The 20542-nt window shown below is 33.8% G+C and overlaps 3 protein-coding genes across 3 annotated transcripts; 2 read left to right on the forward strand and 1 right to left on the reverse strand.

The window, feature by feature from the left end:
* Window positions 1-211: 211 nt before the first annotated feature.
* Window positions 212-4377, reverse strand: smg9 (SMG9 nonsense mediated mRNA decay factor). Its single transcript, XM_065260971.2, has 13 exons — window positions 3864-4377; window positions 3321-3395; window positions 2997-3225; window positions 2783-2880; window positions 2582-2694; window positions 2378-2489; window positions 2199-2294; window positions 2015-2100; window positions 1785-1891; window positions 1567-1674; window positions 1292-1417; window positions 998-1139; window positions 212-781 (listed from the first exon to the last, which is right to left on the reverse strand). The coding sequence occupies exons 1-13, from the start codon at window positions 4005-4007 to the stop codon at window positions 703-705; spliced, it is 1515 nt and encodes a 504-aa protein (XP_065117043.1). The 5' UTR covers window positions 4008-4377; the 3' UTR covers window positions 212-702.
* A 5154-nt stretch (window positions 4378-9531) lies between these two features.
* On the forward strand, window positions 9532-11320 carry LOC135728009 (urokinase plasminogen activator surface receptor-like). The gene is made up of 5 exons (XM_065246111.2): window positions 9532-9583; window positions 10037-10150; window positions 10269-10412; window positions 10618-10728; window positions 10819-11320. The coding sequence occupies exons 1-5, from the start codon at window positions 9532-9534 to the stop codon at window positions 11043-11045; spliced, it is 648 nt and encodes a 215-aa protein (XP_065102183.2). The 3' UTR covers window positions 11046-11320.
* A 5053-nt stretch (window positions 11321-16373) lies between these two features.
* On the forward strand, window positions 16374-18240 carry LOC135727433 (urokinase plasminogen activator surface receptor-like). Its single transcript, XM_065245222.2, has 5 exons — window positions 16374-16425; window positions 16762-16875; window positions 16989-17132; window positions 17351-17461; window positions 17571-18240. Exons 1-5 carry the CDS (start codon window positions 16374-16376, stop codon window positions 17741-17743), a joined length of 594 nt encoding a protein of 197 aa, XP_065101294.2. The 3' UTR covers window positions 17744-18240.
* Window positions 18241-20542: the final 2302 nt, after the last annotated feature.

Below are 20542 nucleotides of genomic sequence, written 5' to 3' on the forward strand. Positions count from 1 at the left end.
TAAATTAAAAACATCAATCTCCCTTTGATCATAATGCTCTCTATATAAATCATTGACATACATAGGGTAGTATCACACAGTCCTGCATAGTGTGTATCTTAGGAAAAAAATAGGTTTGATACATACGTTTACAATTTTTGTGTTTTAAAAGTGCCGCATTGTTATCACTTATAATAAATAATGAGAGTTAGTGAACAACACAATTTTAATAAAGCCACCAAGCTTAAACTTGAAAAAAAATCACATTTTCTTCTCATGGACCATTTATTTAGAAACATGTGTTATAATCGCCTTAAAGAAACAACTGCTTGATCAAACAGGTATTTTCAAATACACAGTGCACTATTTTAAACATTGCATTGTTTACATCAGCAGAATACAACTGGGAAAACAAAAATTACATTTCATGGGTCACATTGCCAAATCCTTGTACACCATCTCTTACCATACAAATAAGTTAAATCTTTAACACTTGACTGGTTAATGTATGGACTTTGCAGGCACTGGTTAATTCTCAGTGAACAAACAGCACATCCCATGTTGCATAGGAGCTGCTGGGTTAAACCTCTAGAGAAGTTTGATAAACCCAACCCAGCTCTACTTCTGTGGCTTAATCTTCTCTCTGAGAATGGTCTGTCTTTCTGAAATCATCTGAGGGCCCAATTCTCTTTACCAAGGACTTCAAAGGTTTTCACAACATCACTATGACAGCAGCCGGCTATACTCAGAGAGGGCCGATGACTTCTTAACACCATCCCAAATTCGAGCCGCATAATGAAACCTAGAAAAACAAAAGCAGTCATTGAAAGTGAAAATATTCAAGTGATAACAAAAGAGAACTTTATTTAAGAGAATGATGAAGCTTAATATTGTCTCAACATAATACATTAATATTAAATTACTAAATGTAAGCTGATTTTAATTTAATATGCACATTTCAATAAAAAAACAGTCTATTATGATAAACAGGTGCATTATGTCCATTTGTGTGCCTTACCAGTTTTTCTCAGTGAGGATTGTATGTGAGAGCTGACTTCGGGACATAGCCAGGATTTGACTGCGAAACTTAGACACCAGAGAAGAAAAACTGGGATGGCCTTTATAACCAGGAAGCAGAGAGAATAGTGGCGGACCTGAACCTGGTACACAAAAGATACAGGCCAAATACAACTTATGTTAAAGGGTTCATCCACAAGTCTGGAATCTCTAGTCCATTGATAAAGGCACAACATGGACCATCCAGTATCTGACATACACACAATCACAGTAAGTTGCCTTATCATTTTCTGACCTGCTCTTGTCAAAGCATCTTCTCCATCATTTTCCATCATAGGCAATAGAAAAAGATTGACTTCTGTTTCCAAGTAGTCTCGACTCAAGCCTGGAAATATGTTGCAGTCCAACATGGACAATGTACCTACAATACAAAGCAAAAAAACATCACCATATCACGAGAGCCAAATAACAAACAACCTAATCACCAAACATCTATGAAAGAGTATTGGACTAAATTGTTTACTGACTGATGATGAATCATGTTTTGGCTGTCACGTGAAGCAGACTAACCTTTATATTTTAGATGGGAGTAAGCCATAAGCTTGTCAACCACCATATGCATCTTCTTCAGGTTCCGCGGACAGAACTCCTCCCGACTTGCTTTGTTCTGCAAAAAAACTTTCAAACAGACAGAAAAACACACATTAACTAAATCTGTAACACTAAACCATCATAGGTAACTTAAGTAAATGCTTAAGAAGTGATGATAAGTTTAATGGTTGTCTCACCTATGTGAGGATAATATTCAGAGGCATCATCAGCTCCTGAGGAGCCAGTGCTGTCATGGCTGGCAGATGGAGTTGAAGGTTTCAGCATCTCAGCAGTCTGTAAAAACCTGGTCACAAAATCCTTTTTGTCAGTTTTCTAAAATGGCATCTTCCACATTTATATGTTTTAAATGCCTCTTCATTTTAAGTTCATCATCTATGCTTCACCTAAACTGAAGCCATCAACATACCTGTACAAGTTGGTATCAGTGAACCAGTCCTGAATTACAATCACAACATGACACACGGTAAAGAGGAAGGCAGTGATCTGCAGAGACTAAACCCAACAGTGAATAAGAAAACATATTGACACTTTTAAAGACCCAGTTTTAGATAACACTGTATGATATAAAGCGCTCTGCATTAATGACTAACCTGCATCTCGACGTATGTATGTGGCAGGTTGTATTCGGGTGGAAGCTTGCGATCATTGTTGATAAGATGATCCAAAATAGAGGGGCTCAAAACTGGCTACAGATGAGAAACACTGTTAGAGTATGAACTTGAAGCAGCTGCGAGGATTCAGAAGTTAAGGCCGGGTCCTACAGTCTGACCTGTGTGTCCAGAAAGATGACTCGCTCCTGAGTGATGTAGAAATCGATACCGCTGCTCTGATTTCCAGCCCTCTCTTTGATCTCTTGTGTTTGAGCTCTGAATACATATGCCCTGTTTAACATACAATCATAAAGCACAATATTTAGTAAGGACAATAAAGCGAATAATTTATTCATGAATCCATGTTGAGCTTTTCTTCTCACCTCTGGTCCTCCTCTGGGCTGTTGGCTGACAGAAGAGACATGACTGTGGATTTGCCTGTTCCTTGCAGACCAATAACTCCCACTACCAACATGTCCGTCTGATCACGCAGATACTATGATAAACAGGTTAACAATCAACACAACCATTCAACATACATTGACTATAGTACACTTCCTTTTTTTGGCAAAATTTGCTCTTGCCTCCATAGCGCTGTCACACCAATTCATTTGGTCATCCACTAGCTTTATGCTGTGCTTCATCTTCTCAGGGGGGAGGAGCTTAGTCTGGCCAATCACAGCTACAAAGTAAATAGTGAAGTAAGACATAGGGGATAATTCAACAGAGAAAGAATCAAAACACATAAAAATTGCTGGTAGGGATGGATTAGGGGGGAAAATGTGAGAAGATACTCACGATCAACAGCTCCACCAGATGCAGCTGAGCCCATGCCTCTGTTTTGGATCTGGTAAACAGGCTGAGTCGGGCGCTGGCCTTCCCTCTCCAGTTTGGCAGTTCCTGCACCTGAGGCTGAAGGGGGAACATCAGGTGTGGTCCCAGGTTTTCCCCCCTCCTCTCTGGGTTTAATAAGCATGATTGGCTTCTCCAAAGCTGCGGTCCCACTTACAGGAGCACTTGGTCTGGACTGAAACAAAGTAGACAGAAGACAAAACCTAATAAAAACATATCACTGTTGCTGGTTTGTGTATGACAAACACAAACTTTTAAGAATATACTTACTCTTTCTCCAGGAGGTTTGGCAAGAATTATGGGGGTCTTCTGTAAAAGTGGACCTGTAGGTTCCTCGCTACCATCCTAAGACAACCAATATCAAAACATTTATTTTACAATAGTTTAATTCAATAAAGAAAATTGTTAAGACAAAGATGGCTCTTTTAAGTTAGTGTGCTGCCTTCCTACAACATCAAAGATAGAGGGATGAAGTTTTGATGCTGTGTAGGTTAGTACAGTGGTTCCCAAACTTTTTCAGTGTGCGGCGCCCCTTGTGTATGGTGCATTCCTTCGCGGCCCCCCAAAGAAAATTTGTGACAAAAAACTGTTCTAAAACTCAACATTTTAATAAAAAGACATTCAATTATATAAAAAGTAGTGCTTTTGGTTAGTAGCCTTATTTTTTTAGGTTAAATTACACAGAATTCATGATAAATTAATGTATTTCATAAAATGTCATAAAACTGGGGCCCCCTGGCACCATATCGCGCCCCCCAGTTTGAAAACCACTGGGTTAGTAGCTCACGTTCAGAAACACAAGCGGAATCTCACCCTGCGCTCGCGGGGAACGTAGTCTCGATCACGGCTGGGACCAGAGAGGTTTTGTCCTGGTGGTCCTGGATCTCTGTCTCGACGTCGCCTTCTCCTCCTTCCCTGTCCGTACATGCCGGGCTGGCTGTGACCGGACTCTGACATCTGGATACTACTGTAAAGTTCTGGACCGCTAAGTATAATCTAAATATGTTTGCACAACTTCACACAGCAACTTTGTAACGTTTAAAATGTATAATTTTCATTGTATACAACCTAAAGTATCAATAATGATTGGTATAACAGAGTAGGAACACTAAACATCAAGAAAAATTACTGTTCTGACTGTCTTTTTCCGTTAAGTACACGTTTTATAAAGCAATCTAACAAAAAAACAACAACATCGACTTTATATATAACGATGTAGATAAATATTTAATTGTCACTATCAGATCATATTCGACTGCAGCATCATCTTTTTCATCGTATGTAGAAGCAGCCTATAAAACGGAACTACGAAAAACCACATGGGTACAACCTTAAAAATATGCCGATGGGGAAACAAAAATAGTGGTCTGAGTTCCAAACGTTACGCGTCATTAAACGCGCACGCGCAGTTTGATGTACAATATATATATATATACAATTTATTTAATATTACACAGATAAATGTGGATTATATTTTACGCTAATATTTTGAGCATATATTCATGCTAAAAATACTTTAGAAAATATTTTTGAGTTTTTCTAGTGTGACACAACTGGCTAATAATAAGTCTAAACATGCTAATTTATTTATTTATTTAGATATCCTATTAAACCATCCTTGGTTGTTTTACAATTGTGGGGGCCTTTACATCTATTTCTTTTTTCTTACAAAAATTAATGATACAAAACTAACAACTAATTTAGTTAATTCATTTTTTAAAAATTCCACAGCAAGCAGCAGCTCTGATTTCATTAGGAAATTAAAAAGTTGTAACATTTATACATTGAAAGAGGCCTAAGCTTGTAAACATTAAGCAGCAACGAATTTGAAAGTAAATGTGACTTGTTTGTCAAGTATAGAATGCATACTTGGAATTGACCTCTGCATTTAACCGAGTGAGTAGTGAACACACGCACTGTAAATCATGAACATACACATCAACTATCCGGTGTCAAGCCTGACTCTCTAACCAGGGTACGGCGGCCCCAAAAGAGTGATATACTTTATTTCGAACAATTATGTTTCTGATCATTCAATAAATGATCCCTAGCTCTCACTGCGGCGGTACCATTTCAAAAAGTACATCTTTGCACCTAAAGAAGAGTTCAAATAGCTCAAACTGGTATGGGTATTCTACAGAAACGTCCACTTTTGGTAGGGCAAGATGTCTTAAAATGTATTTCTTTTTCTAACATTTAAACTTAGACCACATTATTAGATGACTTTTTGAGGACACATAAATGAGAGCTTAATGATTTTTTTTATTTTTTTGTGTGCATGTACTTAAAGATGGCATACACAATTTCTTTGTCACTGGTGTTACCTTACTTCTTTAGCAATATTAAAGATGTTTGTGAAATAGTATTTTTAATAAACTTTAATAAACTTTAAAGCTTAATTCTTAATTGTAGCACAATTCAATGAATCTAAAATTATCATCATGTCACATGTGAAAGATTTTATTTAATGTGAAAGAAAAAAAAACAGTAACACCAGTGACACAACAAATCACTGATCTTCACTGGTGTTACCCATAAGGAAGGTAAAGCCAGAATTTTGTTTTTTAATGTAATTTACATCATATATTTGATAGTTATGGACACATAGTTGTATTTTAAATGGAAGAAAATGCTGCTTTTGATCTTAAAATTTAGCATTTTCCCTCTGTACATGACTGTGGGGTCGAGCACATGTGGTGCTTGGGATTCTAATGAATAAAAATCAAATATTGCTACATTGATGGCTCAAGAAGGTGTAATTGTTCAAATAACATATTATTTCATTTTACAATATAAAAAATTGTAACCCTAAACATTTTTTTCAAGTATAATATTTCTGTAAAGAAAAATGGACAATTCCATAGAATGAGAATGGTTACAAATTGTTCTGTGTTATCCTATGTAACACATGATGTGTCGTTTTCTGTTGATTTTGTGTTTAAAATATTAAAAAAGACAACACAATATGTGTTAAAGCAATACAAAATGTGTTGATCCAATAATAACACAAAAATGTGTCTAGTTACATTTAATGTGTTGTCCTTAACCAGACACAAAAATGTGTTGTTTTACACAACCGTTGTAAGAGTGTACATTTCTGTAAATAAATGGTACATATTAGGAGCTTTATAAAGGGTACTGCCCAAATTACAGCTTAGGATCATGTTTTAACAATTTTTCTGGCAGTGCCCGTGTAGCCCTTAAAAAAAAACAACCTTTTTTGAAATTTTTTGTGGTCTTTCCCTTTGATGTTGTTTTGCATTAGCCATGTACATTTGAATTCCTTGACAGATATCCTAAATTTGTATTGATTACACATGATTTTTACATAAAGTGCTAAAACGTATTGGCATCTATGCACAAATTTTTATTTGCACTAATGTTTAGACATTAGACATGATATTTGACAGTGTCAAAATATCATACTGTAGTGATTGAATCCTTTTCAAAAAATAAAACACATTATTTGAACAAATCCAATGAAGTGAATTTCTATCTTTCTATGGCCATTGTTAGAATATTGAATGGTCACGTTTTAGACATAAATATTAAATGAAGACACATATTCGATTGAGATAATGAACATTTTCCAGGTTAATATACATGTACATGCTAAAATATTTTTTAGCAAAAGCAATGCATGTTGTACAAGGATCTCAAGAGTCAAGAGAGTCAATTTAAGATAAGCTTTATTGTAATTTCAACCAACGATTCTCACCATGGTGTTACACACAGAACTATTAAACAACACATAGCTAAACACAGAGTTTATTCTTAGCCTATAGCCACAAGAGGTGCATGTGTGCAACCTATTTATTGATTTTGTTTGTTTTGTTTAGTTAGATCTGCTTTTTTAAATAATACTGTACTTGTATGTTTAAGAATTTTAATTTCTAAAGGTAAGAAATGCTAATTGTATTCTGAGACTAACTGTATTCTGCTGTTAATCCTAAATACTTATGTGAGTCTCACTAATACACATACTGTAAGACTCCAGTTTGTAGAGGCTGTAGAGACTCATTCAGGAGAACACACCTGGTCACATATGTAAACATCAAATTTGCATTCATTTGGAAATCCATTGTTAAACGACTGAACTAGCCATTGTGATGTATTTGTGAAAGGCATTTATAATATATTTGATGAAATGAACGAATTGTCTGTCTTCCAGAAAAGAGAAGAATATAATAGATATAGGCTATTAATCACATATGACAAATTGTTTGACTACTTGTTAGAGTGTTTATCACCTAATTGTCTGCAGTAAGATGACGTAATCTTTATGTGTGATTTAGAACCAGCGTCACTTTCAATGTGATTCATTATCTATGAAGTCCATATCAAATAAAAGGGAAACTTAATGTACAAATAAAAAGATGTGATCAATAAGTCATATGTTTTTGTATTACTTTAACTTATCAAGTTAAGTTTAAAGCTTGAAAATGTCACGGCTAGTCCGTGTCATGTTTTGTGTCTGTTCCGATTGTCGTCACCTGGACTCTTGTTAATTAATTACCTGCCTCATCACACCTGTGTATCATTAGTCTGTTTGTATATATACCCCTGCCTGTTGTATGTGCACTTGCCGGTAGATTGTCATTGCAACCATGTCTGTTCCCTGTTTTGGATGTTCCTGTATTTGGTTACCTGTTACCTCCTCGTGTTATTATTTCAGTTTTATCATTAAATGTTATTTATTTTCCGAACTCAGCATTTGTGTCCTCACTTCACCTCCGTGTCGTGACAGAAAATAAGACATCTGTTTTATAAGTTAGAACAACTCATGAGTCAAAAATTAAAGTTTATCCAAAGTAAGAGTTTTTTTGTGCCACATCCTTAAGCATAGTTCTATGGTTTATCCTGGCCATTGCCTAAATGTGAAACTGCTGGATTTTATTTTATACATTTATATTTTTTTTCATGGTATTTTTTATATTTAAAATATTTCCCTAATCGACTGACTATCTTCCCATGGTGTCTCCTTCTTTTAGGATCCAGAATTCTATACAGAGAACAAATGGGTTTAGAGAATGGATATTTCCAAGTGTGAATTTGTGTACAAATACAAACAAAACCTTGCTGACAAACAGATAAGATTTAATTGTAACAGGATATAACTTTCTAATTATTAAAATAATATATATATATATTATTCAGAGATAAACCAAAACAACAAAGGGAAACATCTTATTTGCAATTTAAAAGCAGCGACACTACTGGAATTTCCATAGACGTTTGAGTTACAAGTTGCTTTTCTTCTCATTTGTTTTATTAATGATTCACTTTAGGCTACTAACAAAGAATACACCACCTGCATGCACCTTACCAAATAACATGAGATGAAAGTTGTATTTACAACAGGCACACAACACCCTAAACCACTACGACCTTTCATCTATGAAAAACAGCATGTTCTTTAGGCAGTGTTATTTAACACTGCCACCATTCTATGTTGCTATTATTGTACTGCGTTGGTATACATACCTGGGAACATGTCAAAATGTTTCATAATATTTACCATGATGTCTTTAAATGTAATCAAAGTGTAACACAATTTATTTTTATTATCCAAGAAGTTTCTTTCTCCATTTAAGTATATGCTGATTTGCGCACATTGTAAAATTCAATGTTTCCACATGTAGATCATGTCATTCACAAATAAGGAAATAAAACTGCAAGATATTATTGCAATTATAAGTCCAGATGTTTTAGATCTTCAGTCCATCTGGCATTGAGCTTGGATTGTGACTTATAAAGATTTTGTTTTTAGACCCGAGTGTGTGATTCTCATACTGGAATGTCAGACATTTTGTATTTATCTTTCATTTTCAGATCAAATCTAACCCAGTTTTTTTAATGTATGGACATCACAAAACCACTCCCCACCACAAGTGCATTTGAGGATATCTTTCACTGTTTTTATATTAGTCTAATGGTATGTTTTGTTTTAACATTCCCACAAATTCTAAACCACATATGTGTATAAAGACCAAAGAGATCTCATTAACTCATTTAGGTCACGATACCTGGTGGTCATTTGTGTGTAAACAAGAAATTTGCATTAAGTTGAAAATTCATTGTTAAATGATGTTATTATGATGTTATTGAAAAAAAAAAACATTTATTGTGTTTTAAGAAATTGTCTATCTGAACAAAATGAAAATATAATAATAAATCTATGTACAGCAACACCACTAAGTTAAAATAATGATGAAAGTGTTATATGTGACTATAAATACATTATGTCGCTTCACATCCTATACATGTCCATTTACCAACACACATAGGCCTATTGTAAAAAAATATATTTTCTGTTAACTTAAAAACACACTAGTATGTTTTTACAGATAGTACCAAGGCATCAGGTTACTTTTACAACCTTAATGGTCTGTAACAAATAGGATGCAAACCACACCTTTTAGAAAGTCTTTATAAGAAAAAGTCACATGAACCCACCATCATTCTTTCATCTGGACCAACAATGGCTCTGCATTGTATTATTCTGCTGCTCACCAGTGTGATTTTCTCCAAAGGTACAGTGTGCATCATTTATTTCAAAATGCATTGTGTGTTTTAAACTGCCCAGCATTTCATCATTTACGTAAAAAAATATTAACACCTTAAATTAAATAGGAGATTATTTTCTGGGTTATGTGTTATTTTTTTCAGAATGAATAAAACATATTTGAACCTTTATAAGTCATAATACAATATTACACTCTAAAAAAGTTTTGGGGTTATTTTCAACCCAGTGTTAGATCAAAAAGGGATGAACCCAGCCTATTGGGTTCCAATTCAACCTATGCTGGGTTGTTTCAAACCAAAATCTTGGGACAAAAATAAACATTTTCTGGGATAATTTAACCCAACTGCTGGGCTTGTTCTTTCTTGACCCAATGCTGGGTTGAAAATAACCCATACATAAGAATTTAATTTGCATGGGCATAAATCTTATTTTTTGTATTATTTTTCTTATAATTTTTCAGCACTGGCACTGAAATGTTATGGATGTATACCAGATCCAGCTAATTTAACATGCACAGATGGTCAAATTGACTGTCAATCTCAATGTAGCGCAATGACCATGACTGTGGCAGTAGGTAAGAATAAAATAGCATCTATAACATGAAAAATTATCAAGAAAAATTAACATGACACTACTCCGAGGGTTTTGTTAGTACAGTAGTCAATCCTCATATTTACTGTTTGCCTTAACAGGCGACTTTAGACAAAGTAATAGCATGAAGTCTTGTGGAGATCCATTTTCATGTTTCAATGGGAGCATAAATTATGGACAAAGCAGAATATCTGTCAACACCCAATGCTGTAATACAAATCTCTGCAACAGTAAAGATGCACCAGGTAAAATAAACATAATTATGTGCTTTTTACCATCTATATCTCTTTCAACATGTGCAGTTTTATTACACATCTAAAGATTTTATTCTAATCTGTAATGTTTTTCAAATAATAAAAACTATTTTATTGATGGTATATCTCCCAGCTACATTTTAGTATACCTAATGTTATTTAAGGGTTTTTTTTTTTTTGCTTGTTACTTCTACAGAGTTGCCAAGACCTCCCCTTAATGGAAAGAGTTGTTATTCCTGTGATCAGACAAACTGTTTTAAAGTTTTGCCATGTGAAGGTGATGAGAACCAATGCTTTACTTTCATAGGTAATTTATGTCTTCCACTTCCCAAATCAAAAGTTTCTGTAAAACTTACATTTGTGTCAGAATTTTTACACCCAAATCTTTCTTTTTTAGTTGAGGTAAATGGCAAGAATGACACTCAGAAAGGATGTTCAAGCAAGCTGTTCTGTGGCAACTTTGGATCGCGAGCCAATAAAGCACTTATGCAGGGACGTAGTTCGAGTTATTTTGACATGAAATGTTGTGAGGGAAACCTGTGTAACAGTGCCCAGAGCATGAGAGTTTTCTTTGTTCCAATGGTATTTCTAATCGTTCTATACTTATCATCAAAGATATTGTAACAAATGGAAATTATGATGTCCTCCTTTTAATGGCCACACAGTTTGGGTGTGCACAAGAGAGCATGAGGTGTGGCTGCACGCACCATATAGCTCTGTGTCAGTAAACAGCTTACATTAATCCATGTATAAAATGTAAAATGTATTTATATATTTATAAACCTTTTTCTCAGTTTGCTTTACCATTTTGAAGTCACACTGCTAATAATAGAAAGCATCACGTTTGCCTTAACTGAGTGAAGACCACAAAATAAACCACATGTGGTAGATGTTGTGAACCTCCATATTTGACTCTACCGCATGTAACTGGGTGAACTATCAACACTCCTATTAAAGAAATGTATAATGTGTGTGTATAATGTGTTTCTATTTAACTTAACCTATTTAAAAAATTTTTAAAGACTTACCGTGTAGATATCAATGCTTTGCTTAGTAAATAAAATATAATTTATAATATAATATGTTGATATGTTGTTTACGTGTCCTATATTTATACCATTGTCAGTTAATTTGTTTATGATTATTATGATTATTTATTCAAATGATTTGTGACGGCTCATGACTGCTCATCCGAGGGGCGCAAATTCAAAATATGTGTTCGGAGTGTCATGTGTGTTGCTTGTGTTTTCAAAATATGTGTTTGTTGCGTGATGTGAACCATGTGCATCAAGTTTTTTGTCGAAATAAGTGCCTGCTGAAGATGTGTCAAAACCGTTTATGATAAAAAAGACGCTCACGTTCACAAAATACACGCAAGACACTCCTTAACAGTAAACTCTGATTATGCATGAGATTATCAGAGTATCTGGCAAATGCGAGCATCTCTTTTATCAAAAACCCTTTAGACGCGTCTGCAGCAGGCACTTATTTTGACAAGACACGTGATGCACATAGGATCACTCGACGCGCAGAACACATTTTTTGAGATTACAAACCACACACATGACGGACTACTACATAGCCTAAATGTTGTGACGAACTTCACATCGAGTGCCTTTGAAAAAGAAGTCATCAGCCCCACTGTTTGTGATATACCTGCATTTTCTGAGCTTTTACAGCTAACATTAACTGCTCTATTAATCCGTGTGAAACTGTCTATCAGAGACTGAAATTCAAAGGAAGTAATGCCTTATTATTGTTTTCATATAATACCTGTCGTATTGTCTGGTTAACCACATTCTAAATCATAGGCTTTGATTTTACATCTATTCTTCCATCCAATTTTAGTTTCAGGTCTGCTTGCCTGTGTTTAACCCTGAACAACTGGATTAGCAGGTTCAGCTGGGTTTGGTTGGGGTCATTAGAGTTACACTTCAGGACAGTAGATCAGAATCAAAGCTGGAGACCACTGATCTAGTCAGTAAGCAGAAAGTTATGACCTCTAGTGGTGAAGATACGTATGACATGCTGGTGTGCAGATACACTATGGCTGGATCCTCTGGAGGGCGCATATGGGTCATTTTTGTGAATTCGGTGCCTTTTCAACTTTGAAAATGTATGTTTATGTTATGTTAAAATAAAATGATTAATTAAAAAAAGTATATGTATGAAATAAAGACAACTTTAAACGACAAGACAATGTATTGTGCCATCTCATCTATGTATTTTTTATTATTTACTATATAACTATTTTTACTCTGGAAAAGTAACAGGGGTGACATTAACAGGTTTGAAGTTAATTTGCTATTTGCTAGCTAACAGACCAGATCGCAAAAGCACATGTTGTACACTTTGAAGGGATATTTCTTGTAAATAATGATTATAGTACATTAAATAAATAATTGAATGTTACCTGTATATGCCTCCTTCAAAAACGGTAACAGGGTTGACATTGCATCATACCACCCAAGTAAAACCTTACAAATAATCAAAAATAGAACATTATAGAAGATAGAGAAAAACTACCTTTTGTTTTAACTGGTTGAGAGATGGTGGAACTTCCTGAAAGTGATGTCACTGGAATGTATTATTGTTTTACAAGAGGTTTTCTGTGAGGATAACAGGGCTGACATGAAATCGGGGACATGGATAAATGATTTAGATTTCATACAAAATGATGTATATTAATATTGATTGACAGTTAGACTGTATCTAGAACAATATGCAAAAATATAATTGTTTTGTATCATTTTGCATTCAATTTGCATATTAAAAGTCCCTTTGAAATAGAACAATTAAGGGACATTGCAAAAAAACATCCCCTTGTCATAATAAAAGCGATTTTAATTATTTATAATAGTAATAATATTTCGTTGACTTTACTTTGGTGTAATATTGATAAAATAATACACAGCATTTATATGTTTTTTCACAAATGTATTTGTTTTTAGTGTCTATGTCATAGATGCAAAAGGAACCAATGGAATAACCCATATGCAGGCTTCATACGTTATTAAGCCTAGCTTATTTCAGTTAACTGAGCATAACACTCACAAGAAAACATGTTACAACAATTTACGTTTAACTAAGATTAATAATCAACATTATACTTTTAAATATTCTGAAATAAGACAGTCTTATGACGACCTCTGGAGGATGCAGTGAGGAAGTTGATGAAAAGCAATTAATCATAAAAATATATTCAAATAAAATAAAACAAATACTACAAAACTATTTTTTCCAAAAAAGATAAATGTTACTTGTTGAACATGCATGTCATGTGACCATTACACAACACGTACACAATATCAGAAAACAAAAAATGTATACGGATAAAAATGTTTTTATATTGTATTATATTTTATTGTATTGTATTGTGTTGTGTTGTGTTGTGTTGTTTTGTGTTGTTTTATATTGTATTGTATGTATTAACCTATATTATTATATTATATTAAATTATATTATATTATACATGTAAATTATTTATATTTATTTATTTCTATACACCATAGATAATATGTGCTTTCAATAGTGTATATTTGTTCATATAGTGTATTCAACTGCTCAGGCACAGCAGGATAGACAAAATGCTGCTTGAGTAAACAAGATGCCTCTGGGAAACAATGTATTTGCTGAAATGAAGTCCAATTCTTCCAACTACATTTACAAGCTTGATGTTTTATGCTTTCGGTTTCTTTCTTTAAATAAATATCTAAAGAGTATATTTTGCATTGGGCTTTGAACAGTCTTATGCTTTGTTAGTACAGATTAATTTGCCAATATGTCTTGAGTTCGTCATGTCATCAGGAGGGTTCTAGTGTCAAATATCACAATACTGCTATACAAATGTAGCATATTTACCTTACAAACACTCAATAACACACATATATATAGTTAATAGTTTTATTATTACAACTTCACCATCTTGGTTTTGGCTCATGGCCAACTGGCCAGAAAAGAGTGCATCTTAAAAACAACACAGCCATGCAGATTTGCATTTAACAACATCAGGAAAATCATGCCCTACCTAACTGAGATTTCACAACTGCTTGTCTAGGCCCTTGCCATTTCTAGACTGGACTTTGCAATACCCTTCATGGACTTGCATTACAGGAGTCCAAATCAATGGATGTCACACCTTCTTCATCTCTCTTTACTGGTTACACAGTTACTGCACGCATCAAGTATGCATACAAGACGGCCCCTTGCTCTGCACTACCTTTACACATCTACTCCTTATCCAAAAACATGCCCTCAACAAATGAGCAGTGCAAAAAAGGCACAAAATCACTTTCATTGTCATTCATCTTCATTGTCCCTCACTGCTAAAAATGTATGTTTTTGTGAACACTTGATCATGTTGAATATTCACACTATATTAAAAACACACTCTATTAGGATACTATTTTCTATTTTCTTTTCTCAACAGATGCAACTTTGTATACGTATTGCCTTTTATAAAGTGCTTCGTTGTTTTCTTCAATGTTTGCTGCTAAATGCTTAAATGTTAATATGCATTATTACTGTACTGTACATGTCTGAGAACAAGCAATATATTGAAAATGCATCTATACTGAATATAGAGTATTTATGACACTATAAAAATAACCAAAGTAATTTTTTTTAGGTTTCTACATAAAATCATCCTATTCTGTGAAAATGTAACCTTGATATGTTTATTTTAATATTGAGAACGGCCATGTCAAAGATTAAAATCAATGATTGAAATCTGTTGTACACAAACATGGACAATAACACTGCTTCATGTACAATGAAAAACATTCATTCATTGAAAAAAAGACAAACCAAAGCTCGGGTCTTAGGAGACTTTAAAGATTTTAGCCTGGATTTCAAAGACAGGGTCACATTCGTGAACATACATGTAGGTATACGTGTTGTCACACGCTCTTGCTTGACTGCACATGAACATGCAAAGACACGTTTTACATTTGTCAGTGTTCTTTGCACCATTTTTGCAAAACATTTTGTTTTCCTTAAGTACCATTTTTTCTTACCAATTTATAAAGAACCTACAAAAATCCTTTTGTGAAACAGAATGGTACTTCAAATATTCCTGTAAAAGTTCTGAATAGACCCAGACAGCAAAAAAAAAAAAAATAGTCTATGGGATTGTGTAGCAGCTTTATTTATAAGTGTGAAGCTATATATGTGTGGTTTGGCGTGTATGTTTTGATGGTCGTGTATTGAGTTACTATGCAAAGCAAAAATAGTAAAAATAAAAAAGTAAAAATAGTTTTGAATAAGGTACAAAAGACAAGTGATGTTTTGCATGTTGTGTGTGTTTTCTGGTTTTGTGTTGTGTATAGAATTCAAAGAAAAGATATCATATCCAAAAACTATAAGGAATATAAAAAACTGTAAAAGAATAAAAAAATTAAAATCATTTTCTTTGACTTTCTCATTCGTTAATTTCTTTTTGATGAAAATCAAGGTCTACTAAGCGTATAGCTGTGTTTTGACACCACGTATGATCTATCTATAGAGATGCTACAAAGAATGACATCGAGGAAGCCACACCTAGTGATATGTGCACTGTATGTAAATATGAAATTTACATTCGTTTGAAAATGCATTCATAGCTAATTTGACGGATTTGTGACAGGCATTTTAAGTATTTTAATGTATTCTGTACATCTGCATTTAACTGACAAATCTATTGTAAAAATTTATGTTAGTATGTTTTATATCAGGCTTCATTATTTTACCAATCTATATTTTAATTGATAGTAAACAAGATTTCAAAAACAAAACAAAAAATGTAGATTTTGCTTTTGTTTTGAGTAAATTTAGCTTGAGGATTTAAGCATTGTGCTTAACAAAAGAAATCAGGTAGCTTTCTTTCATGTTAAAATGGGATGCAAAGCACACCTTTGGAGGAGGCTTTATAAGACCTCGGTTGAAGCGACCATCATTCTTTCATTTGGACCAGCAATGGCTCTGCATTTCATTGTTCTGCTTCTCACCACTGTGCTTTTCTCCAAAGGTACAGTGTGCATTATTTATTTCTGATGAACTGCTTAATATTTTACCAATTATGTTTATTTTTTTACTTAATTAAAATTAAATTGAATTAAATGGTATACAGTATAGGAGGGTTTGTAAATTCCTTAGACAGATTGAAAACATTAGTATACAACTTTTGATATAAAGATAGAAATTTTATATTGAATATTTTATAAATATATTATTAGAGCAATAATAATTTCTTTTTATGTGATAGATTAAGTAGTGTCTTTAAAAGTATACAAAACATTTTTACATTATGATTTACTTACAATAGGATTTTATTTTAATTTTGTAAATTTTCCTCATCTTTCAGCACTGGCATTGAAATGCTATGGAAATATAACAGATCCAGTAACAGGAACATGGTCAAATTTGACAAATGTCTGTTTAGGACAGTGTAACTCCATGACCAGAATGACATTCCTAGGTAAGAATAGCATGATAAAATCAAATAACATCTGTAACATGTAAGTAAGGAATAACATAATAATATTCATGAATGTCAGTGAATCTTTACATTCAATGTTTTTTTCCTAATAGGTGACCTTAAACTAAATCAGAGCATTAAGCTTTGCGGGGATCCATATTCTTGTCTCAATGGAAGCATAAATTATGGACAAAGCAGAGTAACTGTAAACAGCCTATGTTGTGGCACAGATTACTGCAACAGTCAGTTTCCACCAGGTAATCTGAGCATACAAATTTGTGTATTTACTGCAGTATCTTTCATTATCAATTAGTACTTTTTTGCTATTAAAAAAATCAATGATAGGATGATGTAACAATATTTTTTCAGTTGCATTTTTAGTTTATGGTGCCCAAAGTGTGATATAGGAGTTTTAGGTAAATGTTCTTATTAGATCTATTATTTATTTATTTATTGCATTTTGTTACTTGCACAGCCTATCCACGCTTTCCTGTTAATGGAAAGACTTGTTATACCTGTAATAATACAGACTGCTCAAAGGTTTTGGCTTGTGAAGGTGATGAGAACCAGTGCTTCACCTCCACAGGTAATTTATGGCCAATATGTATTTAAAACATATACACAGTCATTTGCCATTGAGCCGCTTAAACGGATTTTTGTCTTAATATTTCACACAAGTTTTTTTTCTCTTTCAGTTGCGATATCTGGCAAGAATCAGACTCAGAAAGGATGTGCAAGCAAGTTGTTCTGTTTGAACATTGGGTTTAATGAAAACAAATGTTGCAACGGTAACCTGTGTAACAGTGCCCAGAGCATTAGAGCATTCTTTATTCCGCTCTTATCTCTAATTTTCCTATTTTTTGTGTAAGATGAAACAAGTGAAAATTAGGTTGTGATCCTTTATTCTTCTCTCTTAATCTTTGAGTTTAAGGGGATGTGCGAGAGAGCACAGGGTGTGGTCCTATCAAAGCTGCATGTCTGTAGGAGACAACTTATATATGCCTATCCCTCTTGTCGCTCTTTTTTCATTAGTTTTACCATTATAAAATGTGATCCTCCATGTGAAAACCCAGCTACATAAAATCATCCTACATAGGGTACAGAACATTTTGTGAAAATGTATCAGTGAAATCTCTAATATTGACTGAGTAAGACCATGTCAAATATAAAAATTATAGTAAAGGTTAAATCAAACTCTGATGCTCCTTATTTTACAATTACAATGTAGACATGGTGTTCACAGGCAGGGTCTCAAATATGTCTGTTGACAATAGTGAGCACAATTGAGCACAATATTTGTTTGGAGTGATGGATGACTACAAATTAAAACCACATGTGGAAGAGCGGCCATTTGACTGTACTTCATCTAATTGGGCAGAAATAAGTAATGTGCTCTTTTTCTATGTTATTAAAAAGAGCTTAATAAAAAATAGATTATTTAAGCATGTGTTGTTTAAAAGAACTACATTACTAATTTCAACTGTTTCTTTATATTTGTAACTGTTATTTAGAATAAAAACATTTGAGATTTATTCTTATTTTTCATTTTTTGCTTCGTTAAATCTTATCATATCTCATATCCAAGTATGATTATGCCATGGCTATGACTATTAGATACAGATCCAAAGTTTAGATCCAATTCAATATTTCTTGAACTTACTAATTTGGAAAGATTCTGCAACTCTGTAACAATGGGGGGTAAAACTTCAACCACAAAGCATAGATAGAGAAATGGAGAAGAACACCAGGCAAGATATAAAGTGATGGTCAAATCAAATCAGAAGTGTTTATAAAATAATTTTAATTGTTTTAAAGAGACCCTATGTGATTGGCTGAATACCTCAAGCATGTGGCGGAAGTGTGACACCCCTTACCATATTTGGAAGATCAGCTCCCAACAGGAGTTAATATCGTCTTTACTACCTTAATATGAGCCTGAATCTGATACAGAAAAATCAAATGACCAAGCCAATCAATCAAACTTCCCAGTGTGGCTTGCACAGAATGTAACAGCTTAATAAGGATAGGTAAGGATACTACACTCTAAAAAACAAACGGTGCTATATAGCACCAAAACAGTTGCTTTGGATCGTAACGATAGAAGAACCATTTTTAGTGCCATATAGCACCAGTGAAGAACCAGTGAAGCACCAGTGAAGCACCAGTGAAGCACCTGTGTAGAACCATATAGTGCTATGTAGAACCATATGTGGTGCTATATGGCCCCTATATGGTTCTACACTGGTGCTTCACTGGTGCTTCACTGGTGCTTCACTGGTGCTTCACTGGTGCTTCACTGGTGCTTCACCGGTGCTATATAGCACTAAAATGGTTCTTCTATCGTTACGATCCAAAGCAATTGTTTTGGTGCTATATAGCACCGTTTGTTTTTTTAGAGTGTATAACATAATAACATGCCTGCATTTGTGTTCATAGAAACAACAAAAAACAAGCCCTATCATGTTTTGAATAAATTCTTTACAATTGAAAAAATAAGCTACTTACAGTACTTACTTACTTTCAGTTGGAGATGATAACTCATGTCATCGTAGACTTTGGAATTTGTAACTTTGCAGATTGTTAACATGTTTTAACACACACTTACACGCCAAAAGAAATGCAAATTCATGAAACTGAAAATAGAGGCTTTTTAAGTCAATCTTTGCTGCCTTAAATTTATTGTTGAATCAACTCAGATTTACAAGCCATGTCAACTTACTATTATTTATCTTGACAAGAGATGAGTTGCAACAACGTCTAAAATGAAGTTGACTTTTTTCAACTATATTTTAATAAGTTATAACAACTGATCTGTAGTTATAACAACTCATCTCTAGTCAAGATAAATACATTGAAATGACTTGTAAATCTAAGTTGATTCAACCAAAAAAAATAAGACAGTAAAGACTTTTTTACCATGCAGGTGATATACATTGACAAAATGTAGGCTACTGCTTCACAAACTTGCCCTGTTAAAAACAGATGGGGATGGAGAAAATCTCTATCTGTACTTAAAATACAGACACAAACATTAAGCAGGAATTAAATTAATGCTAATTTGAAACATCAATTACTATAAAATCATTAAAACACAAGAAAACACAAAAATAAAAATTTAAAATATTAAAATCAGTAATGATTAATAAATAAATATAAGGATATGAAACAAAATACAACACAAATGTTTGTCAGTCTTAAATGAGAATTTCACTTGTATCTCAGATAATACACAGATAATATACACACATACACACATACATTCTGGTTTCCATGTTTTGTGGGGACATCCCATAGACGTAATGCATTTTATTCCACACAAACTTTATATTGTATTCCCTTCCCCTAACCCAAACCCCAACCATCACAGAAAACTTTCTGCTACTCTTATTTTCAATAAACATCATTCTGTTTGATTTATAAGCTTGTTTCCTCATGGGGACCTCAAAATGTCCCCACAAGGTCACAAATTTACTGGTATTCCTATCTTTGTGGAGACATTTGGTCCCCATATAATTACCAGGTACACACACACACACACACACACACACACACACACACACACACACACACACACACACACACACACACACACACACACACACACACACACACACACACACACACACACACACACACACACACACACACACACACACACACACACACA

Source organism: Paramisgurnus dabryanus, chromosome 13, assembly GCF_030506205.2.
Source record: "Paramisgurnus dabryanus chromosome 13, PD_genome_1.1, whole genome shotgun sequence".
NCBI classification, from domain to species: domain Eukaryota; kingdom Metazoa; phylum Chordata; class Actinopteri; order Cypriniformes; family Cobitidae; genus Paramisgurnus; species Paramisgurnus dabryanus.

Coding starts and splice junctions, on each gene's coding strand:
- smg9 (XM_065260971.2), bottom strand. CDS start 4,007: ATGTCAGAGTCCGGTCACAGCCAGCCCGGCATGTACGGACAGGGAAGG. Junction 2,490..2,581: donor AGCCCAGAGGAGGACCAGAG/GTGAGAAGAAAA, acceptor TATGTTAAACAG/GGCATATGTATTCAGAGCTC. Junction 2,101..2,198: donor ATACATACGTCGAGATGCAG/GTTAGTCATTAA, acceptor TGTTGGGTTTAG/TCTCTGCAGATCACTGCCTT.
- LOC135728009 (XM_065246111.2), top strand. CDS start 9,532: ATGGCTCTGCATTGTATTATTCTGCTGCTCACCAGTGTGATTTTCTCC. Junction 9,584..10,036: donor CAGTGTGATTTTCTCCAAAG/GTACAGTGTGCA, acceptor ATAATTTTTCAG/CACTGGCACTGAAATGTTAT. Junction 10,729..10,818: donor CCAATGCTTTACTTTCATAG/GTAATTTATGTC, acceptor TTTCTTTTTTAG/TTGAGGTAAATGGCAAGAAT.
- LOC135727433 (XM_065245222.2), top strand. CDS start 16,374: ATGGCTCTGCATTTCATTGTTCTGCTTCTCACCACTGTGCTTTTCTCC. Junction 16,876..16,988: donor GACCAGAATGACATTCCTAG/GTAAGAATAGCA, acceptor TTTTCCTAATAG/GTGACCTTAAACTAAATCAG. Junction 17,462..17,570: donor CCAGTGCTTCACCTCCACAG/GTAATTTATGGC, acceptor TTTCTCTTTCAG/TTGCGATATCTGGCAAGAAT.